This window comes from Lithobates pipiens, unplaced genomic scaffold (assembly GCF_037356315.1).
Source record: "Lithobates pipiens isolate NorthernLeopardFrog02 unplaced genomic scaffold, aLitPip1_a1.2 Scaffold_8, whole genome shotgun sequence".
In the NCBI taxonomy this organism is placed as follows: domain Eukaryota; kingdom Metazoa; phylum Chordata; class Amphibia; order Anura; family Ranidae; genus Lithobates; species Lithobates pipiens.
In genome coordinates, this window is record NW_027507903.1 from 10,804,058 (window position 1) to 10,828,136 (window position 24,079).

Below are 24,079 nucleotides of genomic sequence, written 5' to 3' on the forward strand. Positions count from 1 at the left end.
CCCACCAGTGTCTCCTCATGTCACAATCGATGCCCACCAGTGTCTCCATGTCACCAATCGGTGCCCACCAGTGTCTCCTCGTCACCAATCGGTGCCCACCAGTGTCTCCTCATGTCACCAATCGGTGCCCACCAGTGTCTCCTCATGTCACCAATCGGTGCCCACCAGTGTCTCCTCATGTCACCAATCGGTGCCCACCAGTGTCTCCTCATGTCACCAATCGGTGCCCACCAGTGTCTCCTCATGTCACCAATCGGTGCCCACCAGTGTCTCCTCATGTCACCAATCGGTGCCCACCAGTGTCTCCTCATGTCACCAATCGGTGCCCACCAGTGTCTCCTCATGTCACCAATCGGTGCCCACCAGTGTCTCCTCATCAATGTCACCAATCGGTGCCCACCAGTGTCTCCTCATCAATGTCACCAATCGGTGCCCACCAGTGTCTCCTCATCAATGTCACCAATCGGTGCCCATCAGTGCAGCCTCATCAATGTCACCAATCGGTGCCCATCAGTGCAGCCTCATCAATGTCACCAATCGGTGCCCATCAGTGCAGCCTCATCAATGCCCGCCTCATCAGCACACATCCGTGTAGGAGAAAAATTACTTATGACAGATTTTTTATTTTATTTTTTTCAAAATTTATGGACTTTATTTGTTTAGCAAAAAAGAAAAAACCCAGCGGTGACTAAATACCACCAATAGAAAGCTCTATTTGCATGGAGAGTGAAACATCCCACCCATCGCCAATACACCTTTTTCTCCCCCCCACATAAATTGTATTCCCGATTGGACCACTTTCTAATAACTGCACCCTTGCTACCCAATGTGGTATCCTCTGAAATAGAGCCTATCACGTGGTCTGATCACGCCCCCATCACTCTCAACGTGACACTCCATAACGCATCACCTAAAACTTGCCACTGGAGACTGAATGAGTCTCTATTGCGACATGCTGAAACCAAAGATAGACTGCTCAAGAGATTGGAGGAGTTTTTTCATCTCAATTTAGGCTCAGTTTCAGACATATCTACTGTGTGGGAGGCCCACAAGGCAGTTTTTAGGGGGGAGTGCATCTCAGCCGGCTCACGTCTGAAGCGGGACTCTGTTAGGCTGAGGGTGGAGCTTGTGGCCCAGCTGCAGGTGGCGGAGGCGCGGTTACTCCGCTCCCCTACGGTGGATCGCTTGCGTGCAGTAACTACTATTCGCAACCACATTAAGGCTATAGACGCAAAGGACATTTCAAAATCAATGTTATGGTCTAAGCGAAAGTTCTATGAGTTTGCAGACAAACCACATAGGATGCTTGTCCACAAACTTAAGCCCCGGCCCTTTTTATCCATTCCTGATTATATACTGCAATCAGACGGTACACCAACGCACTGCCCTCAGACCATGTCCGGAGTATTCAGAGAATATTATAACAAACTTTACAACTGCCTGAACACGGGCACACAGGATCAGTTCCCACAAGACAGGTTGGACTCCTTCCTATCATCTATTCACCTCCCAAAACTCTCACCAGAGCAACGCTCCTCCTTAAACCAACCTATCTCCACTGACGAACTAGTTGACGTAATTAAACATCTCCCCACACATAAAGCCCCAGGACCAGATGGCCTTCCATACTCCTATTATAAGACGTTCCTAGAGTCCCTGTCCCCACACCTGCTGACCCTATTCTCACTGCTCCAGGGCACAATACCACACCCCTCGTTCCTACATGCAGTCATAACCACTATCCCTAAACCAGATAAGGATCCTTCCCTCCCTGACAATTATCGTCCCATAGCCCTATTGAACTCTGATTACAAAATCTTTACCAAGATTCTAGCGAACAGGCTCTCTCTACTGCTGCCAGCGTTGATCCATAGAGACCAGGTGGGTTTCGTTCCCACAAGACATGCGGGGGACAATACTCGCCGCACAATTGACCTTATAGACCTGCTTACTAAAACTAAAAACCCCGCTTTGATACTCAGTTTAGATGCCCAAAAGGCATTTGACCGCCTTAGCTGGCCATTTATGTTTGCGATACTAAACCACTTTGGATTTTCAGGCCCCTTTATTCACGCCCTCCAAGCCCTATACTCGAAGCCCACCTCCCAGGTACAACTCTCCTCCCATCTGTCCCGTCCGTTTTCCCTTAGCAATGGTACGAGACAGGGTTGCCCTCTATCGCCATTGCTCTTTATCCTCAGTCTGGAACCCCTAGCTGCGGCTATACGGGAATGTTCAGATATTAAAGGAGTTTGCCTCCGCAACGCAGAATATAAAATATCCTTATTCGCGGATGATGTCCTCCTAACTCTCACCCACCCGCACACATCCCTACCACACCTTCACCACCTACTATCCACTTTTGGTAGCCTCTCGGGTTTCAAAATTAATGATACTAAAACCGAAGCATTACCTGTAAACATAACCCCGTCCCTCTTATCTTCGCTCCAAAGTAAGTATAATTACCACTGGTGTCCTCACTCACTTAAATACCTGGGGGTTCGCATTACTGCTTCCTATGATACTTTATATAAGGCCAATTTCCCCCCCATGTTCTCGGAAATTAATCACTTACTGACATACTGGACATCTCTCCCCCTATCCCTGTTGGGCCGAATCAATGTCCTTAAAATGTCTATCCTCCCTAAGTTATTATATTTGTTTGAAACTTTACCTGTGGCTATCCCTATGTCACAGTTGAAATCCCTTCAAAGGAGAAGCCTCCGTTTTGTTTGGAATAACGCTTCCCACAGGTTAGCGGGGACAGTGGTCCTGGCTCGGAGGAATAGGGGGGGGCTCGGAGGCCCAGATTTCATTAAATACTATTATGCCACACACCTGAGAGTTCTTACCTCCTGGACCTCCCGAAAGGCCCCAAATAGATGGTCAGAAATAGAAATGAGTGTTACAGCCCCGGTACATCCTTGCTATATGCTTTGGCCTTCTACTGCCCTTCATATGCCCCAATTACGGCGCATATGCCTAGCTCCCATGTTGTTCACGTTGAATATCTGGAAAAGGTGCAATGACCGCTTTTCCCTATCCTCACCATGTCCACCGCTTTTAAATATCCTATTTAACCCAGACATCCCAGATAGCCTGTCCTATGATCGTATGCTACCATGGACCCAAGCGGGACTCTTTCAACTCCGACACTTTGCTAACCCGGCGACACGCCATTTATTGACTTTTCCCACCTTGCAAAAGCAACACCAGATCCCCCAAAGGCTTCTACATTCATACTTGCAGATCAGACACTTTTTCTCTATCAGGTCCCCTTCTCTGATTCTGGACAAACCCACAGACTTTGAGAGCCTATGTGCTAAGGGTCCTTACGAACCCAGACTGATCTCTACTATTTACACGATATTACATGACGCCATACCTATGACGGTGAACACCCACCACTACATGAGGAAATGGTCTCAGATTCTACAACACGATATTTCCCTGGTGGACTGGGGGAACATATGGGAGCACACTTCCAGAATATCTCGATGTGTGACCCACAAGGAAACTGCATACAAAGTTCTAATGCACTGGTATAGGACTCCAGATATTCTACATGCCCGTAACAGGTTAATTTCGAAGCAATGCTGGCGATGTGGTGGGGAAGTCGGCTCTCACTACCATATTTTTTGGGACTGCCCCCTAGTCCACCAGTTCTGGCTCCAAGTCCAAAATCTGTTAGAAACACTGGCTGGCACTCCTATTCCCCTGACGCCCATGCATTATCTGCTAGGCCTCCCTTTCTCTGGTATTTCTAAGGCCTTGCGCAGATTGTTGTCCTTCATCTTATTGGCTGCTAAAAGGGTCATACCCAGGTTATGGTTGTCCACCTCTCCACCTACACTTCCGCAATTGATCACCACTGTAGCTGACATACGCAGAATGGAACACTTGACGGCCGTAGTGGAGGGTAAGATGCAGAAATTTTCTAAAATTTGGTCAACATGGGATGAGTCTACATATGGCTCTGATGGGATTGCTCCTACTTAGTTAAACCTGGATACACACATGTCCCCGAGAGAAGGTCTGAAATCTATTTTTTTTTTTTTCCTTACAGCTCTCTTTGAAGTTACATAGTCTGTTTACAGTTTCTGTCTATAACCCCCTTAAAGATACGGTAGAAGATCACTACTTTAATCACATCGCTATGCCTCTATATGTTTAGAGTTTGTATGCCTTGTAATCAAAGTATACCTGCAATCTCGATATGTTAATATTAATATTTCATGTATATTTTCTTCTGTATGCTGTTGAAAATGTAAAATAAACAATTACAAAAAAAAAAAAAAAAGAAAGCTCTATTTGTGTGAAATTTTTTATTATAATCATTTTATTTGGGTAAAGTGTTGCATGACTGCGCAATTGTCATTCAAATTGCGACAGCACTCAAAGCTGAAAATTGGCCTGGGCAGGAAGTGGGTGGAAGTGCCCGATGGGCAAGTGTTTAACATTTGTTTTAACTTTTTCATGAAGGGGGTTTAGCAAACATTAATGGAATATTTCACATTGTATTCCATGACTTGATGTGTATGAGCCCGTCTTTGTTGGGAATGTACAACGTATAAATATATTCTGTCATACTGCCTATGAATTATATTTGCACCGAGCAGAGTACACGAAAATCATTTTCCCATAACAGGTACTAATCTCCAGCTGCTCCCGGTGTCTGACCTGTGATTGCCTGGTCCATGATGAGGAGATTATGGCTGGCTGGACAGCGGATGATTCAAATCTCAACACCACCTGTCCCTTCTGCGGGAGCGCCTTCCTCCCATTCCTCAACATTGAAATCCGAGACCTGCGCCGCCCCGGTCGGTAAGGATAATTACATTGTCTGGATGGCGTAGCTGATCACATTTTACATGATTTGAGCTTTAAAGGATAAGTTCACCTTTTGAAAATAGTAATAAATGCAAATTTTTTTTGCAGGTAAAAAAAAAAACGTGCATTTATTTTTTTCTAAGGAGCCTGCAGAGCATTGCACCCGCAATCGGTAGATTGTGGGTGCAATCACAGGCTCCTGCGTACTCTTGAGATAGCTGTCTGCTCGAACCTCGTACGGGCAGGCAGTTACTTGAGAGCAGGAAGATCAGTGGACTACCGGAGTACTCACCGGCGCCCTCCATAGTTCATTGAGAAATATAGGGTGTCGGCCACAATGGCTGCATTGCACTTGTCGGTTCACTCATAGGAAACTGTTTTGGGTTTCCTAGACGTTTGCGGAACTGCTACTATTTTAGTCTCTAGGGTGTCTGCTTTCAGAAAATATATCATGTTTGCGGGTTTTATGTAATCTTCAGGCCTAAAATTATTTTTTAAACGTGTGCAAATTAAAGTGCCAGTTAAATGTCCAGTGATACCTCTGTTTGCGAGTAATGTGATATACAAATTTTTTGCAAGGCGTGCTAAATCCTGACTTGATTTGCGAGCGCTGTCTCGCAAGATGAACAGGACTCAAGCCGCTGGTGTACGTATAGCCGTATGCGGTCAGAGGTCCGGGAGCGCTGGAGGACTCGGACGCTCGCAGCTGGGTGGGGCGGGCATAATGTGCATCAGAGCACCCAAAGGTATCAACTGCCACCCCCCCCCCCCACACCTCTGGTCACATGCAGTACTGCATACATCAGCGCACCCACACCTCTGGCCACATGCAGTACTGCATACACCAGCATCCCTGCACCTCTGGCCACATGCAGTACTGCATACACAGCATCCCTGCACCTCTGGCCACATGCAGTACTGCATACACCAGCATCCCTGCACCTCTGGCCACATGCAGTACTGCATACACCAGCATCCCGCACCTCTGGCCACATGCAGTACTGCATACACCAGCATCCCGCACCTCTGGCCACATGCAGTACTGCATACACCAGCAACCCTGCACCTCTGGCCACATGCAGTACTGCATACACCAGCATCCCTGCACCTCTGGCCACATGCAGTACTGCATACACCAGCATCCCTGCACCTCTGGCCACATGCAGTACTGCATACACCAGCATCCCTGCACCTCTGGCCACATGCAGTACTGCATACACCAGCATCCCTGCACCTCTGGCCACATGCAGTACTGCATACACCAGCATCCCTGCACCTCTGGCCACATGCAGTACTGCATACACCAGCACCTCTGGCCACATGCAGTACTGCATACACCAGAACCCCTGCACCTCTGGCCACATGCAGTACTGCATACACCAGCACCCCTGCAGCTCTGGCCACATGCAGTACCATAGGGCTGCAACTAACCTATTATTTTCATAATCGATTAGTTGGCCGATTATTGTTTCGATTAATCGGTTAATAACCTTAAAAAAAAAAGTGGGTCAAATTGACGTTCATTTTCAACCACAGTGACAGGAAAATTTAGAAATAGAAAACTTCTTAGTCAAGGGACTTTTCAGACCGTGTATGTGGTTTTCGTTCAGATATTACATTCATTTTAAAAACAAGTGAAAATTTCAAACAAAATTCTTTCATTCAGCAAATGTACAAAGATTTTTTTATTTTTTTTTGTATGAATATTCTCATCTGAAAATTGATCGGTGTGGCCAGCATAAGGCTCGGCACACACCTATGCAGTTTGCTTCTGATCTGTTTCTGCAGTGCCTATTGCTGTGCGTTTTGATTTCTGCGCACGTGATTTTACTGCAATTTGCTTTTTTTTTTGCTGCAAAAATGCATTGCACGCTTTTCTGCAGCTTCTCCATTGAAGTATATTGAACCAATAAAGCACCATTTTGCGTTAAAAGTCCCTGACCCTTTCAGACGTGAACGTGTCCCATAGGAAACCATGTAAATGAACTGTAGTGCGTTTCTGCAAAAAGCACCAAAAAACACATAGATGTGAAGCAGGACTAACAGGTTTAGTAACATAATGGGGTTAAAAAAAACTAAAATTAGCCCTTTATAGTAGAAAAAGCAGATAATCACTACTATAAGGGGTTCATTTTTTTTTTTTTTTTTACTGTAGAACAGTGAAAGTAATATTTACAGTAGTGATTATTTGCTCTTTGTACTATAAAGGGCTCCTTTTAGTTTTTTTAAACCCCATTATGTTACTGGCCTATTAATCGATTCATTTCATAATTGATTAGTTGTTTCAGCCCTACAGTACTGCATACACCGGTGCCCCTGCACCTCTGGCCACATACAATACTGTATACACCAGCGCCCCCGCACCTCTGGCCACATACAGTACTGCATACACCAGCAGTGGTTGTAGAACTAATCATTTGAGTTTCCATTATTTCATATGGGGAAATTCGCTTTGATATACAAGTGCTTTGGATTACAAGCATTCTTCTGGATCAAATTATGCTTGTAATCCAAGGTATTACTGTAAAGCAGGTCAGATGCGGTTACAGTATCATTGAGCTTTTGTGCAGCTGCTAGTTGCATTCATGTGCAGCGTTGGAACATGCCGTCATTATTTCAGAATAGAGTGTTTTTAAAATGGCTTTCAGATGTATGATCTTTGTTGTTTCTGTGACAGGTACTTCTTAAAAGTCAGTCCATCCACAGATAGTATGCACCCTTCCGGTTGTCAGAGGCCAAAGTCGGCAATTATCCCACCAGCTTATTCAGACGCCCCATGCAGGTAATAATTGGTGTTGATTGGGTGGTGATTTTATTTTCCTACCCTTCAAGTCGTCTTCTGAGCATCTTAAATTCTTCATCTTGCAAGCACAGTACCGTTGTTCAAAGCTATATTCACCCGATCTTAATGTTTTACTCTTGTAGCAAAGGAAAACTAGAGGACTTAAATACCAGAACTATAAATATACCGACTGGGAAGAGGAAGATGGTTCCAAGCGAATCGGCCTCTCCTAGTCTTCCCGTAGTGAGAAGCGTCAGTACGTTCAGCACTTTGGATGAGAAGCCATCTTGCAATCTGAGCCACGTCTCCACAGGCAGTCTACCTACCAACTTTCGGACACCCACTGTAAGTACTCTGGGGCATGTTCAGCTTATTGTACAACCCCAATTACAAAAAAAAGGTTGGGACACTGTGTAAAAGCTACATAAAAACAGAATTCAATGATTTGGAAATCTGGATAAATCTGGATATATCTTTCAGAATTGATGGTGTCTTTCCACGTGAGCAGGCTGCCCGTTCCATACGCACTAATGCACCCCCCATACCATTTAGAGATGCAGGCCTTTGAACTGAGCGCTGAAGGTCCATCTCCTCTTTAGTCCGGAGGACGTCGCGCCCATGGTTGACAAAAACAATGTCAAATTTTGATTCGTCTGACCACAGAACAGTTTTCCACTTTGCAGCAGACCATTTTAAATGAGCTTTTGGCCCAGAGAAGATGGCAGCACTTCTGGATCATGTAGCAGAGATGGCTGCTTCTTTGCATGACGGAGCTTTGCCTTGCGTTTTCAGATGGCATGGGGGGAGCGGTGTTCACCGTGATTTTTGGAAGCATTCCTGAGCCCGCGCAGTCATGTTCATCAGAGTTGTATCTGCTTTTAATGCTGTGTCATCTAATATAGCATTTCGGACCTTGTCCCTTGAGCACAGAGATGTCTCCAGATTCTCTGAGGCTACATTTACACCTGAGCATTTTCACCTCGTAAAAAAACACCCAGAAGACGCCCAACAAGCAAAATGCCATTTATTTCAATGGCACCTGTTCGCATCTGAGCATTTTGTCACCTGAAGCAAAAAGCCTGAAGCTCAAAAAATTTGAGCTTCTTTTTGGGCAGGTTACAGGCGGTTTTCTGCTTTTTACATTAGTGACCTTTTTGACCTGTGCAAAAAAAAAAAGCGCAACTTTCTGCCTGAAAACGAATTGCTCAGGTGTGAATGCAGCCTGAATTATTTGATATTATGTACTGTAGATGAGGCACTCTGACTCTCTAAGATGCTCTTTTTATACCCAATTATGATACTAACCTGTTGCAAATTAACCTAAATAGCTGCCAAATGTTCTTCCAGCACTTCCTTGTTGGCACCATTTAATTCGCCTGCTTTTTGTTGCCCTATCCCAATTTTTTGAGACATGTTGCTGCCATAAATGTCAAAATTACTTTTTTTTTTTTTTTTTTTTTTTAACGGTCAATTTTCTAAGTTTGAATATTTGATATGTTTTCTATTTTCTAGTATAAATAAAATACAGGTTTATGAGATATGCAAATTAATGCATTCTGTTTTATGTAGTTATTTAGAAAATTGAATGGTAGGAAAAATGGACTTTAACGACACGTACAGAAAAATATAACACATTTTTAATGGTTCACATAAATTACAGAAGTATACAGTACACAGTTAATAAAACACATAATTTATAGATAGAAAATTATGTGTTTTATTAAGTGTACTGTATACGTCTGTAATTTATGTGAACCATTAAAAATTTGTTTAATGGCACGTATAGAAAAATATAACAAATTTTTAATGTTTCACATAAATTACAGTTCACATTTAATAAAACACATTTTCTATGTATAAATTATGTGTTTTATTAAATGTGTACTGTATACGTCAGTAATTTATGTGAACCATTAAAAATGTGTTATATTTTTCTTTACGTGTCGTTAAAGTCCATTTTTCCTACCATTCAATTCTCAATTTATTAGGATGTGGCACATATATACTCAGGGTGTTTGATTGCCACCCCAGGGCACAACAATCAATTCCTTTTTTTCCACCCTAAAGTGGAACTTACGCTCATCGGATTCCTGCCCCCCCCCCCCCCCGGCACCTTTCAGGGGGGAGGGGAGTGCAGATACCTGTATAATTTAGGTATCTGCACCCACTTTTCGGGAATAGCTAGCAGCACATGCCCCCCCCCCCCCAGTTGTGTTCCGGGAAACACACAGTTCCCAAGACACAACGGGGACCAGTGAGGACGCGCATGCGCAGTAGGGAACCGGGCAGTGAAGCCGCAACGCTTCACTTCCTGATTCCCTGACCGAGGATGGCGGCGGGGGCGGCCGAGAGACAAGCGATTGCTTGTCATCTGCTGCCAGCATCGCGGGCACCCAGGACAGGTAAGTGTCCATTTATTAAAAGTCAGCAGCTGCAGTATTTGTAGCTGCTGACTTTTAATATATATTTTTTTTAAGGTTTCCCCTCCTCTTTAACTTATTGCCTTCACAAAATACAGGCTGTCTAACTACAGATAAATTAAATCAGTACCTTATTTTGTTTTCATGTAACAATCAGTAGCTTTTGCTGGAATATTACTTGGAACCCCCAAACATTATTATTATTTATTTTTTTAAAGCAGAGGTCCTAGAGAATAAAAAAAGTGCGTTTTGCAATTTTTATTTTTTTTGTCACACTGTATTTGTGCAGCGTGTTTTTTTATTTTTTTTGTTCTTTTTCAACACTATTTTTTTGGGGGAAAAAAAGCCTTTTTGAATTTTTAATGCCCAAAAAAAATACATAACCAATTTTTTTTAAATATAAAAGAAGATGTTACACCGAGTAAATGGATACCAAACGAGTCACGCTTTAAAATTGCACACGTCCATACAACGGCGACAAACTCTTTAAATTTTTCTACTTTTTTCCAGTTATAGTACACAGGAGGAGGAATATTAGAATATTGAATAATAGAATAATTGAATAAGAATAAAACCCATATTGTGCTTGCAACCATATTATACAACTTCTGCCTTTGTCCTCATTTCCACCTTCTAATATCTTTTTTTGTTGTTAAAAAAAAAAAAAAAAAAAAAAAAAACAGGACTCACTAGAGCTGGACTGGAGGACATCCCATCCTGAGCCAATCACTGTTCCCTACCTCAGCCCACTTGTAGTGTGGAAAGAACTGGAAAGCTTACTGGAGAATGAGGGTGACCCATCCATTACAGTTCCAGGCTTTGTGGATCATCATCCCATCGTTTTCTGGAATCTGGTGTGGTATTTTCGGAGGCTAAACCTTCCCAGCAACCTCCCTGGATTGATCCTTTCCTCTGAACATTGTAACAAGCATTCAAAGGTGGGTATAAAGCCAGGATCCCGCATACTGGTGTGTTGGTGGCTTAGTCTTCCAGATCCAGGGGCCAGAGTTTATTATCCCATTGTCGCATGCTCAGACTGAAAACTGCATTACTGTAACAGGAAGTAGAAAATCACAGCACGATCTGAGGAACTTTTTTAGCAAATATTTTAACCACTTGACCTCCGGAAAACATTTATTCCCCTTCATGACCAGGCTTATTTTTTATTTTTTTGCTATACGGCACTGCGTTACTTTGACAATTGCGCAGTCATGCAATGCTGTAGATAAATACATTTTGTGTCCTTTTTTTTTTTTTTGCCACAAATAGAGCTTTCTTTCGGTGGTATTTGATCACCGCTGCAGTTTTTATCAGTATGGATGCTTAATCATAGTTCATATTGATGTGAAACGCGTTAGCCTGTCTGTACCATAATGTAAGAGATTTTGCCACGAATAAAAGGTGTTGTTCGGCGTGTGGCCGTTCAGCCGTTTTCTTCAAATTTCTACACCATTGCAGTGCCTGCACCTGAAGTTGAGAGTGGGGAGGGCAGTTATTAGAGACACCAACGCTCTTGGAGCTGCATCGCTACCCCTTACTTTGCAGACACTCACAATCCATCACTTTCCACCTGTCAAAACGGAGCTCTGCATTGTTTACATGGGTAGAACTCCGTTCTGTGGCTCTGCTTGACGATCGGTGGGTTCTGGCGGGCCACCCGCTGACGGCGCACGTGTTCCATAGACGGAAGTGTAGAATTGTGTGTATGTATATAGAGATCTCTCTCTCTCTCTCTCTCTCTCTCTCTCTCTCTCTCTCTCTCTCTCTCTCTCTCTCTCTCTCTCTCAGATATATATATATATAGAGAAAGATAGATATATATAGAGAGAGGTGTATATATATATACTCTCTCTAGAGATTCTGTAGCAGTAAATCTGCTATAGGGTGGTCCTTAAAGGTGCGTTCACGCCTTTTAAAAAAAAAAAAAAATCAGCAGGTGCAAACCCTGTAGCTGCTGACTTTTAATAAGGACACTTAGCTGTCCAACGAGCCCGCAATGTTGGCCGCCCCGAGGCCGATCAGTCCATCTTAACAGGCAGTGGAGCCTTGCGGCTTCACTGCCCGTTTCCTCATGCCCAAGCCGCGCAGCGCTTTCTGAATGGCCCAGTTGTTTCCTGGGGGACACACATGTCCCAGAAGACAACGGGGAACCTCGACGAGGAGGAAGAATTAAAGAAAATGCGCCGCGGAATAGGAAGAGGCAGATTAGGAAGACTGCCGAGCAACAGGGGTTTCTGGTGAGTAAAATTTTTTTTTTTTTATATATATATTTTTTTAAGAATATTAATGTTGTTTTTGTTTTTTTTAGGGTGGCCCTACACTTTGGTTCATTTTGTATTTTATATCTTCCTGGAGCGGAGCTCCTCTTTAATGTACAGACCTTTATACAAATCGGAGGTTGGTGTCTGTGAATATATTCTGTGTTTTCATCGTTGCTGTGTTTCTTCTTGGCAGATCCCTCGGAGCTCAATATCGGAGGACAGCAAGCATGTCCTTATTCAAGTCTTGTGGGACAACCTGAAACTTCACCAGGATATCCGGCAGCCGCTTTACATTCTGTGGAACACTCTAAGTAAGCTCTCCGCTCCTTCACTTCTACTAATAGCCAGGTTCTATCTGGAGTCACGTCTTGATGACTATTAATCTTATTTTCTACAGGTCAAAACTGCACTGTAGTTTATGAGAGTGAGTTTCCCGGTGTTTAATTGGCTGTACAGTGATCTGTGTCTGTCTTTGCATGACTACTTTTGCCCTGGAGAAGTAATGTGTTGTCACCTGTCCTGCTGATACGAACACATACTCCATAACTCCCCCCCAGAGCTTCTTACCGGGCCTTGTATGTGAAGGTGGCTGAAAGGATCATTTTGGTGCTGCCCATAGAAAGGCATGTTAGCCTTTCAACGAAAGGGAGAATATGATCGGTTGCCTAAAGCGGTTGTAAACCTTACATATGCAAGTTGTACCTGTTTATCTGCAGACATCTCTTTTATCAACAGCTGTTCAAAATGTGCAGTTTACACAGAACAAAACTGAAGGCAGGGATTAAATGTCGCACACTGACTGAGATCTGGATGGAGGGAAAGGACACCCCCCCCCCCCCTTGCATATTCTCATAGGGAAACATGCACAGCTGAAGCTGTCAATCACAGGCCTGGAGTTGGCATAACCTGTCAGAAGTGACTCGTGCAGATAGCAGAGGAAGGACACAGTAGATAGAAATTGTATTTATTTTTTATTTTTATTACAGGTACTTATAGAACACTGTCCATTTGCGCAGCGCTTTATGTATATATTGTATATTCACTGTCCTCAAGGAGCTTACAATCTAAGGTCCCTAACTCGCATTCATACATACACTTACTAGGTCCAATTTAGACAGGAGCCAGTTAACTTACCAGTATGTCTTTGGCGTGTGGAAGGAAGTCCATGTAGGCACAGGGAGAACATGGGATTCGAACCAACACTCTAGTGCTACCAGGCGGTTGGGATTCGAACCAACACTCTAGTGCTACCAGGCGGTTGGGATTCAAACCAACACTCTAGTGCTACCAGGCGGTTGGGATTCGAACCAACACTCTAGTGCTACCAGGCGGTTGGGATTCAAGCCAACACCCTAGTTCTACCAGGCGGAAATGATAGCCACTTAGCCACTGTGTTGCCCACATAGCCAATGGGCTACCCAAAACACACCAAGTGCTTTGGACTGAGGAAACTACACACTATAGAATGAAATGCTTTGTTCATTTTTCATTTCAGCGGTTTACAACCACTTTTAAAAAGCACAGCAGTTCTCCCATCACACGTTTTCGTGTGTGAGGCCTATGACCTAATACAGCTATTTTCTATTCTGGATTTGTAACTGGCAAGCATTGCCTTCAATATCTCCAGTGACACCCTATTCCACTGGAAAAGGTAACCATGACATTTATTTTCCCTGCCAATCTAAAACTTTGAAAGGAAAAAAAAAAATGGAGCTCATAAGGCCTCGTTCACATGGACGTACTTCAACGTACAACTGTACTAAGGGCTGTTTTTGCCCTCACAGGTGGTGCAGGCAGTCCCTTTCATGTCTATTGAGAGCAGTGGCTGTATGGACACAGACACAATTTGCTATCCGTGCAAGTGCGTGTCCCCAAACGCAGACAGGGGGCGTTCGGGGGGGGGGGGGGACACACCCACACCCTCATGAATGTCAAGCAGCAGCTTTGTCCATGCAGCTGCTGTTTCCAATAAGACATGAATGGGACTTCCCCGAGTGCAGAGAGACTGAACGCCTGTGCATCCCATGTCGGCAAACACAGCCCTTTACATGGGTGTGCATTTAACCAGTTCAGACCCTCGTTATAGGCGCATAATGATTAAAGCACTGTCCTGTTTTGTCCTCCCAGAACCATGCCCCCCCCCCCCCCCCACACACACACACACACCCCCTGGGGTGCGCATGCAGCGTGCTCTGCAATCGCGATGTCTTTTGGAAACAACTGATCATGGTAAAGGGCCAATCATACCGGCCCTTTTCCATGTGATCAGCTGTGTGCAACCACAGCTGATCACATGTAAACACACTTGTCTGTTATCACCATTTGCCTTTCTTCATGCGCTGTCGCAGCATGAGGAGAGGGAGGGGAGCCGGTAACCAGCAAGTTTGGTGGGACATCTGCACTGATGATCTGAGCACTGATGATCTGAGCACTGATGATCTGAGCACTGATGATCTGAGCACTGATGATCTGAGCCCTGATGATCTGAGCCCTGATGATCTGAGCCCTGATGATCTGAGCCCTGATGATCTGAGCCCTGATGATCTGAGCCCTGATGATCTGAGCCCTGATGATCTGAGCCCTGATGATCTGAGCCCTGATGATCTGAGCCCTGATGATCTGAGCCCTGATGATCTGAGCCCTGATGATCTGAGCCCTGATGATCTGAGCCCTGATGATCTGAGCCCTGATGATCTGAGCCCTGATGATCTGAGCCCTGATGATCTGAGCCCTGATGATCTGAGCCCTGATGATCTGAGCCCTGATGATCTGAGCCCTGATGATCTGAGCCCTGATGATCCGACCACTGATGATCCGACCACTGATGATCCGACCACTGATGATCCGACCACTGATGATCCGACCACTGATGATCCGACCACTGATGATCCGACCACTGATGATCCGTGCCCTGATTATCAGTGCCTATCAGTGAAGGAAAAAATACTTGCAAACTTTTATAATGAAACGGTAGAAACTTTATTTTACTATTCTCTTTTTTTTTTTTTTCAACATTTTCCTTTATTTTATTTTTTTTTCCGTTTTTGTTTATTAAACACCACAAAATAATTAAATATATTTTGGGTACGGTGTTGCATAACTGTGCAATTGTCATTAAAAATGTGACGGTGCTGAAAATTGGCCTGGGCAGGAAGGGGGTGGAAGTGCCCGGTATTGATGCGGTTAAGTACTTCTGTGTGAACAAGGCCTAAATCTGATACATCACGTAACCCTATTATCACTTCTGTGACAGAAGCTCACATGGTGTGCCCAAACACAGCGAAGTTGGAATTCTTTGCTCCTTTGTGTGATTTGCGTATGATCACACCGTGACCTGAGCACAACATGGAACCCCCATGACCAAACTAGGGGGGAAAAAAAAATGAAGAGATTGTCTCGGCAGTGCAGATTTGTCTTCCAGTGTAAACTGTACCGTCAGTCATTTTAGTGCCAGTGCCTCTGCTGCATGCCTGTGTGTAGTGCTCCATCTTTATGCCGCGCTCCGATCTGTGCTGTTGGATTTCCTTACATGAGGTTTTTTTGTTGGGTCAGATAACGGATGTCCGGGGGACACTCATGTGGTGTTGAAAACCTGCACTGAGATCTGAGAGCTGTGTGTGTTTTGTGCTGTATGCAACGTTTGCAGTTTGTTTTTGTTTTATTCCTTTTCAAACTTGAACAAAAAGTTATTTTATCGGTTTGATAAAGCACAATGGGGGCGATTTACTAAAATTGTAGAGTGCTAAATCTGGCGCAGCTGTGCATGGTGGCCAATCGGCTTCTAACTTCAGCTTGTTCAATTAAAGGACAAGTTCACAATTCATAACATGTTACATATTACACATTACACTACAGCTGCACGGTGTTGTGGAAACATAAGAATCGCAATTTTTTTTTCCCCAAATATTGCATTTGAAAGACCGCTGCTCAAATTCAGTGTGACATAAAATATTGCAACAACCACCATTTTATTCTCTAGGGTCTCTGCTAAAAAAAAAAAAATATATATATACAAAAAAAAGGGCTAACTTTACCGTTTCGTTTTTTTTTTTTTCCCCCTTCATTAAAGTAATTTTTTCCAAAAAATTGCATTTAAAAGACCATTGCGCAAGTACATTGTGACATAAAATATTGCAACAACCACCATTTTATTCTCTAAGATATCTGCTAAAAATATATATATATATATATATATTTATATTTTTATATAAATTATTATATATATATATATATATATATATATATATATATATATATATATATATATATATATAATATTTTTTCTTTTTTTTGTATGTTTGGGGGTTCTAAGTAATTTTCTAGCAAAAACATAATGATTTTAACTTGAAACCAAGAAATGTCAGAAAAAGGTTTAGTGTTTAAGTGGTTAAACTTTTTTTCACTTCCACACAAAGTCTTTTCCATTTGACAAATTGTTACAATGTTTATACTTAAGTTCAACTGATAAAGAATGTTGTGCTGCCCAGTTTTTCTCTTTCCTTTCTTTTGAGGGCTGTGGCTTCAGAAGAGCAGAGAGAATTCTTTGCATAGAAAGAATTGTGAAACCCTTTAGTCAAGATCGCGATAACCGTTCTTGACAATTAATTGTGCAGCTCTAAAATAAATATATATATATATATATATATATATATTATAAAATTGGGGGTTCTAAGTGATTTTCTAGCAAAAAATTATTTTAACTTGAAACCAACGAGTGTCAGAAAAGGGTTTCGTCTTTAACTGGCTAAACCTCCCTCATTTACAGACCGAAGTTCATTCCTTTTGATCATAAAGAACAAAATGTTACAATGTTTATAGTTAGGCCCACTGCTGAGGAATGTTGTTAAACTTGGCAGACTGCCTGTTTTTTTTTATTATTATTTGTTTTTTTGACAGCAACTCTGCATAGAATCAGGAAAATGCTTTAAGATCGCGAGAGGGAAAGAATCGTGATCTCGATTCTTAACATTTGATTCTGCAGCTCTGTTACACTCATATTCAGGGTGTGTAGCATGCAACATGTTATGAATGCATCCACCCACACAACCCCCCCCCCCCCCCCATCCCCGCTGTTATTACAGACCAGAATTCTTCTCCCTGTGTCTGCTGCCACAATTCAAAAAAGACGCAGGCTGTGCGGGGCTCTGCCCAGCCACCCACAGTGCTCTGTGAATGGAAAACGACCAGGTCTGGCAGCCTTTTGTGGCAGTGTTTAATTTAGTCTACTAAATAATAATAATAATATTTTGGTCTACTAATATAGGATTAAAACAATCGAGATGACTAAAACGACATTTTAGTGAAAAGACTAAAACAATTGAAATTTTACGCCAAAATTAACACTGCACTACCACAGAATATGTAGGGGGCATCTACTAAACTAAAAAAAAAAAAAAAAAGAAAAACTCTTTTCTTAATTTTTTTTTTTTTTTCCTAATATTTACCGTTGGTAAAATATTCAGGTCATATGTGCAATGACATTAGAGTTTACAGTTTTTTGTTTTGTTTTTTTATATTTTCAAGTTGCACTTGAAAGTTGTAAAGCAATATTTTTGCTTGGTTGTTAAACTTGGTTTTATTTATAAAGACTATATATGGCAACAGCTAAATCCTGTGTCTGTAGTGCATGTTCAACCCTAAATACCATAAATTATAACGTTATTCAATTTTTACTCTAGGGGTATATGATGAGTTTGACAATTCTAAAGAAATGCTTAGAGGAGTTCCCCTTAAAAAAATAAATAAATAAAAAATTAAAAGTCAGCAGCTACAGATACTGCAGCTGCTGACTTTTTTAATAATCTGACACTTACCTGTCCCAGGGTCCAGTGATGCGGTGGAACGAAGCCCTCCCCTCGTCCCCCCCCCCCCTCCGCTCGGCGCCGCCGGCATTCTAACTGTGGGTACTGCGCATGCGCGAGCGGTGCCGTGATTGGCCACGCAGTCATCTGGGACCTGCCACGTGTCCCAGATGACTGACAGGAGGGAGAGGGCGGAGCTGAGCCCTTCCTGCGCTGAGGGGAGTTGATGTCACCAGCCCAGGCGCTGGAGGAGGCAGACTAGGAGGGACCCCCTAGCAACAGGCATTTAGAGGTGATTTTAAAAAAATCCACTTTTTTATTTTATTTTATTTTTAGGAATTTTAATGATTTTTATTTATTTTTTTCTGTGGAACACCACTTTAAATGTATTCAAATTCAACTAAACCTATTAAAATGTACCTGAGATGTTAGCAGTATTACTTTAGTCGACTAAATTAATACTATTTAAGTCGCCTAAAATACAACTAAAACTAAAACAATTGAGATGACTAAAATACGACTAAAACAGCATTTTAGTCAAAGGACTAAAATGGGACTAAAACTAAAATGCCACTAAAATGGCATTTTAGTCAAAAGACTAAAATGGGACTAAAACTAAACTGCTATTTTAGTCAAAAGACTAAAGTAGAAGTGTAGATGCACTGAATGGCTTTTCTAACATAGTTAAATTTGGTCCAACTTGGATCAGTGTAATAAAAACATAGTAGAGGTTTACTGTGTATATGCCAGCAATAACACTGGGAAAAGGCGCCATAATGCCAAACAGTTAGCTCAAATATACAGATCCATTACATGGCTACATACAGCAATCAAATCGTCTATGGTGATCCAACGCGTTTCGTAAGTTGTCTTGCTCTTCAGCGGCTGATGCATAGACATAATCTGTAAAGTAAAATGGTTAAAAGATATAACCTAGTAATGAACATGGAAATGTATCAGGTAGGTGGAAATTTGGGAATCATACTAAGGGATCCATACTCGCAAAGATGCAGGATGTCCCACCGGTAGCCACCATACATGCCCAGTCACTCTAGTGGGCTCTGCTACAACAGTGATTGCTGGTCGCCTCCGGGTTCAGTATCACGGAGCTGCCCTGTTGCAGAGCGAATTGCTCGCTTGGCATGGGTGCCATTTGGAGAACATTTTGCGTTTTCTGAATGAATGCAAAGCGCCCTCTGAAAGGAATGAGGCAAGGCAATGATGTCACAGTCTCCACTAGACAAGTGCACTGACAAAAAAAATTTTTTTATTTTGTTTGCTTTTTTTCGGAAATCCAAAAGTTCGGATTTTCACATTTCTGAATTTCCGCATTTTCGAATTTCAAATTTTCGAATTTCCACATTTTTGGAATTTGGAAATTCAAAAATCTTAAAGGAAAATCAGTAAAATTTGAAATAACTAACGATTAAATTATTGGAATTTCCTTTCAAATTTGGATTTTTGTGAACATAACGAATACAAATTTATCTTTAGTTAAGAATTAGCTGAAATAATGAATGCCGCATTTAAACAAATGGAATGGAACAAATTAATAATAAAAACATTTTATTATTATTATTGTTAGATCGTAATGTTCCAATCGTTTAGCTACAGCATTCATTTATTTCAGATAATTCGTAACATCGGATAAATTTGTACTCGTTGCGTTCACTAACAGCCAAATTTGAAAGGAAATTCCGATACCAATAATGTAATATTTATTTTTTCGGGTTTTCAAATTTTCAGATTTTCATTCTTTTGATTTTTCAGATTTTCATTCTTATTTTTGTTTTTTTCAAATTTCCAAATTTTTTAATTTTCAAATTTATGCAATTTCCAAAATTCCAATTTCTGAAAATTCTAAATTTCGGAAATGGGGAAAATTCGTAATTTCGGAAATGGGGAAATTTCGGAAATGGGGAAAATTCGTAATTTCGGAAATGGGGAAAATTCGTAATTTCGGAAATGGGGAAAATTCGTAATTTCGGAAATGGGGAAAATTCGTAATTTCGGAAATGGGGAAAATTTTTAATTTCGGAAATGGGGAAAATTTTTAATTTCGGAAATGGGGGAAAATTCGTAATTTTGGAAATGGGTGGGGAAATTCCGAATTTTCGGAAATGAGGGGGGGGGGGATTTCGGAAATGGGGGGGGGGATTTTGGATATGGGGGGGGGAAATTGGGCATTTCGGAAATTTGGAATTTTGGAATTTCGGAAATTTGGATTTTGGAATTCCGGAAATTTTGTAATTGACAAATTTGTCAAAATTCTTTAAAAAGCGACTTTGAAACTAAACGAATTGCATGTGTCTAGTCTCCACCTTGTCCAGTCAGAGAACACATTGCATTCATTCGTTTGCTAAGCAGCAGGGCGGCCTCACAACGTGGGACCTGGATGCTAGTGGAGGTGGCTGGACTAGCAGTGCCTACTAGAGAAATTTCCAGCTTCTGCATGGATTGGCTCAGTATGGCACATTCATTCTAACATTGATGCAAGCTGGAACTATGCAAAAAAAAAAATGTCCTACCTAAATTTTAGCTTTAAATTTAAGAAGTGAGTTTGATTCTGTTTTCTTGTTGTCTGTGAGGTGCACACTAATAAAGTTGTGGTGTCTGTGAGGTGCACACTGATAAAGTTGTGGTGTCTGTGAGGTGCACACTAATAAAGTTGTGTTGTCTGTGAGGTGCACACTAATAAAGTTGTGTTGTCTGTGAGGTGCACACTAATAAAGTTGTGTTGTCTGTTTACAGCCCAAGAACATCCTCTGGCTCTTGCACAGCAGAAGGAGGATGAAAACGTGGATCAGGAGTTTCTGCAAGGCCTGGTGAAGAGCATCAAGAACAACAATGTTTATGGGCCTATGACCCAAATTCTCCAGTCCTTGCAGCACAGTCACAAAGCAACACGGCAGAGGTACTACAACAACCAGAAGATTTTTATACTGCTCTCATGGTTGTGGAGCCAAGGAGAAGCAACTACTTGTTTTATAGTGCAGATTCTGTGGATGTAGCAGCTGAAATCATTTAACAAGTTCACTAAGGGCTCATTCACATGTGCTGTTATCTCTGAAGACCAATCCACGTTCAGATCGCTTTTTAGAGAGCTTTTGACAGGAGGGGTTTTATCTCCTCACTGCCTGCCCTTTATCCCCTTGAGCCCCAACGCTAGGAACCCCATTAATTTGAATAGGGCCGCTGTAATAAGCACCCTGCAACTGTGTAGTGCAGTGGATGTGAATTGCACTCCATTGCGGGGCGCTTAACCACTTGCTGACCAGCTGCCGCAGTTTTACTGCGGCAGAATGGCACGGCTGGGCAAAACAACGTTATGTAACATCGTTTCGCCCTGTTGCTACTAGGGGCGTGCACCGCCAGAGGCACTCTCTCCCGAAAGCCGATGCGAGTGCACGATCAGACGTGCTCCCGCGACCGCTGGTGGCACACCGAGAACCGGGATCTGTGTGTGTAAACAGTTTCCAGTTCTCTGAGGGGAGAAGGGACTGATTGTCTGTTCATAGAGTATAAAAAGTGATCTGTCATGTCCCCTACACAGGTCCCCTCCCCTATTCAGTTAGAACACACTTAACCCCTTGATCTCCCCACTAGTGTTTAACCCCTTCCCTGCCAGTGACATTTTTACAGTAAGCAGTGTGTTTTTATAGCACTGATTGCTGTATAAATGACAATGGTCCCAAAAATGTGTCAAAATTGTCCGTGTCCACCATAATGTTGCAGTCCCAATAAAAATCGCTGATAGCAAAAGCTAAAAAATACTGCTTTTTTTCTTTTTTTCTTTTTTTTTTCTTTTTATAGTGCAAAAAATAAAAACTGCAGAGGTGATCAAATACCACCAAAAGAAAGCCCTATTTGTGGGGGGAAAAAAGGACATCGATTTTTTATTTTATTTTTTTAGGTGCAGCGTCACACGACCGCGCAATTGTCAGATAAAGTGATGCAGTGCCGAATCACAAAAAAGTGCTCTGGTCTGGAAGGGGGTAAAATCTTCTGGGGCTGCAGCCCTATTTACTTGAATGTGTTACACTTGGCGGCACTACACCTGCCGACAGCGACAGAAGATGTAATTCCTGCTGCAGCATGCCATGGCATGTGTACATCCCTGGCATCTGCAGCTAATGGGGAAGCGGTTATGGGGGTGGTAAAAAACATCTGGGTTTTACAGCCCCTCAACTGCTAGTGTGATAGAAGCCATAAAAGAGGAGCCTATATCATCAGCTAATTGGCTTGAACACATACAGCTCTAAACACTCAGAGTACCGCTCAGCGTCCAGCCACCTCCTTTCTTTTTTTTTTTTTTTTTTTTTTTTATATAGCTAGTCATAGAATCTGCACCTGCCTCCGTGTCCCCCAAACATGTGCCAAAATGGCCCGTGTGTGTGCCTTAGACATATTGTATGTTATGGGGTGGGGGGTGCGTGGTGTATGACCCAATGTTATATCTGTGGACTTCTCAGAACTGTATGATGAATGTTTGTATTTTGCAGATTTCACATGTATTCTCTTTGTGTTGTAGGAGTTTATACAGAGAGATTCTCTTCTTGTCTCTGGTTGCCCTCGGAAGAGAGAACATTGACATAGGTGAGATTTGTGTCCTAACTGATCTAGTGGCGGATGGTGTTTTGTTGTTTTTGGGGGGGGGGGGGGAGACAAAAAAAATCCCACCACCCTCGCTGTCTGCCGTTCCCCTGGCACTTACACCATCTAGGTGGCGGGCACGTGGGGCAGCGGCGGGGTCCAGGCACGTGGGGCAGCGGCGGGGTCCGGGCACGTGGGGCAGCGGTTCCTGTGTCTTCTCCTAGCTTCCGCTGTGCATCTCCTCCCCTCCTCCTAGGCCTCCAATGGGATCGCCTTTCCTTTTAGACAATTGGGTGATGGTCATCAGTCCCGCTTCCCAATTGGCCAGGACAAGGGTCAGTGTTACGACAGCGATTGTTCAATCGCTGTTGCAAAACAACTGGGTGGGCTCCAGACACAATGCTCTGCAGCCCACCCCATTTTTGAAGCCTATTGGAGTCTCTGGCTCTAATTTGGTTGCGTCAGAAAACACACACACCCGGCACCCCCCACTCCATAGGAATTCATGCACCCGGCATCCTGAAACTGGCAGGGCACATGGATACGGAGGGAGGCAGTGTTGGTGGATAGGGGAGGCAGCGCCCATGCGCCTACAATGGACGGACCGCCCCTGACCCCGATCACTGCTTCTGCCTTCTATCCCTTCTTATCTGTACTCGCTACAATACAATTTCAAGTTATAGGTTCACTTTAAAAAAATAAATGCACGTTTTTTTTTTCTTTGCAGGTAAACATTTTGCTTTTTTTTTTATTTATTTTTTTGCACAGCGCAGGTTCCTTAAAAAAAAAAAAGCTAAATTCTTTTTTTTTTTTTTACCTGCAAAGAAAAAAAAAATGTGCATTTCTTTTTTTAAAGTGAACCTATTCTTGAAATTGTATTCTGGCGAGTACAGATAAGAAGGGATAGAAGGCAGAAGCAGTGATCGGGTCAGGTAACTGTCTGCAGACAGTTACCTGAGAGCAAGAATAGCCAATCGACTACGACGCTCACCAGCGCCCTTGCAGCTCATTGAAAAACCTGTAAGCTGTCAGCCACAACGGCTGACAATATTTGTAGACATTAATTCACAGGAAACTGTAAACGACGCAGCCATGTGGGTGGAGTCCTGCACGGCTGTGCAGTTTTTCAAATAGTGAAAGTGGGTGCGGGGAAAAGATCTCAGAACCAAATTATTTCTACCTATCCCTTCTCTTAGACTCTGTTCACATCTATGTGGCTCTGTGAGCCACGTTTGCACAGGCATGGCAGCTCATTCATTCATTTGGTCTCCTGTGCCTGTGTTTCCTGCATGGAAAGGTCACTTTTTTTTTTTTTTTTTTAAACACAGCTGCACAGAAATCACATGGTGCTTTTGCACGTGGGAAACCGCACCGCATTTCTCAATGCATGTA

The 24,079-nt window shown here is 42.7% G+C and overlaps 1 protein-coding gene across 8 annotated transcripts in view; it reads left to right on the forward strand.

Annotated features, from left to right (window-relative positions):
- The window catches only part of LOC143961332 (C-myc promoter-binding protein-like), a 250,429-nt gene that overhangs the window by 222,251 nt on the left and 4,099 nt on the right, over positions 1-24,079 (forward strand). For 6 of the 8 annotated variants that reach the window (XM_077470594.1, XM_077470587.1, XM_077470593.1 and 3 more), the window contains 8 exons: positions 4,649-4,824; positions 7,508-7,612; positions 7,756-7,957; positions 10,716-10,970; positions 12,487-12,604; positions 12,691-12,717; positions 20,846-21,008; positions 22,626-22,690. In XM_077470594.1, the coding sequence (XP_077326720.1) occupies positions 4,649-4,824; positions 7,508-7,612; positions 7,756-7,957; positions 10,716-10,970; positions 12,487-12,604; positions 12,691-12,717; positions 20,846-21,008; positions 22,626-22,690 (1,111 nt within the window). The remainder of the gene's footprint in view (positions 1-4,648; positions 4,825-7,507; positions 7,613-7,755; positions 7,958-10,715; positions 10,971-12,486; positions 12,605-12,690; positions 12,718-20,845; positions 21,009-22,625; positions 22,691-24,079) is intronic. The other 2 variants (XM_077470588.1, XM_077470595.1) reach the window with 1 other exon arrangement.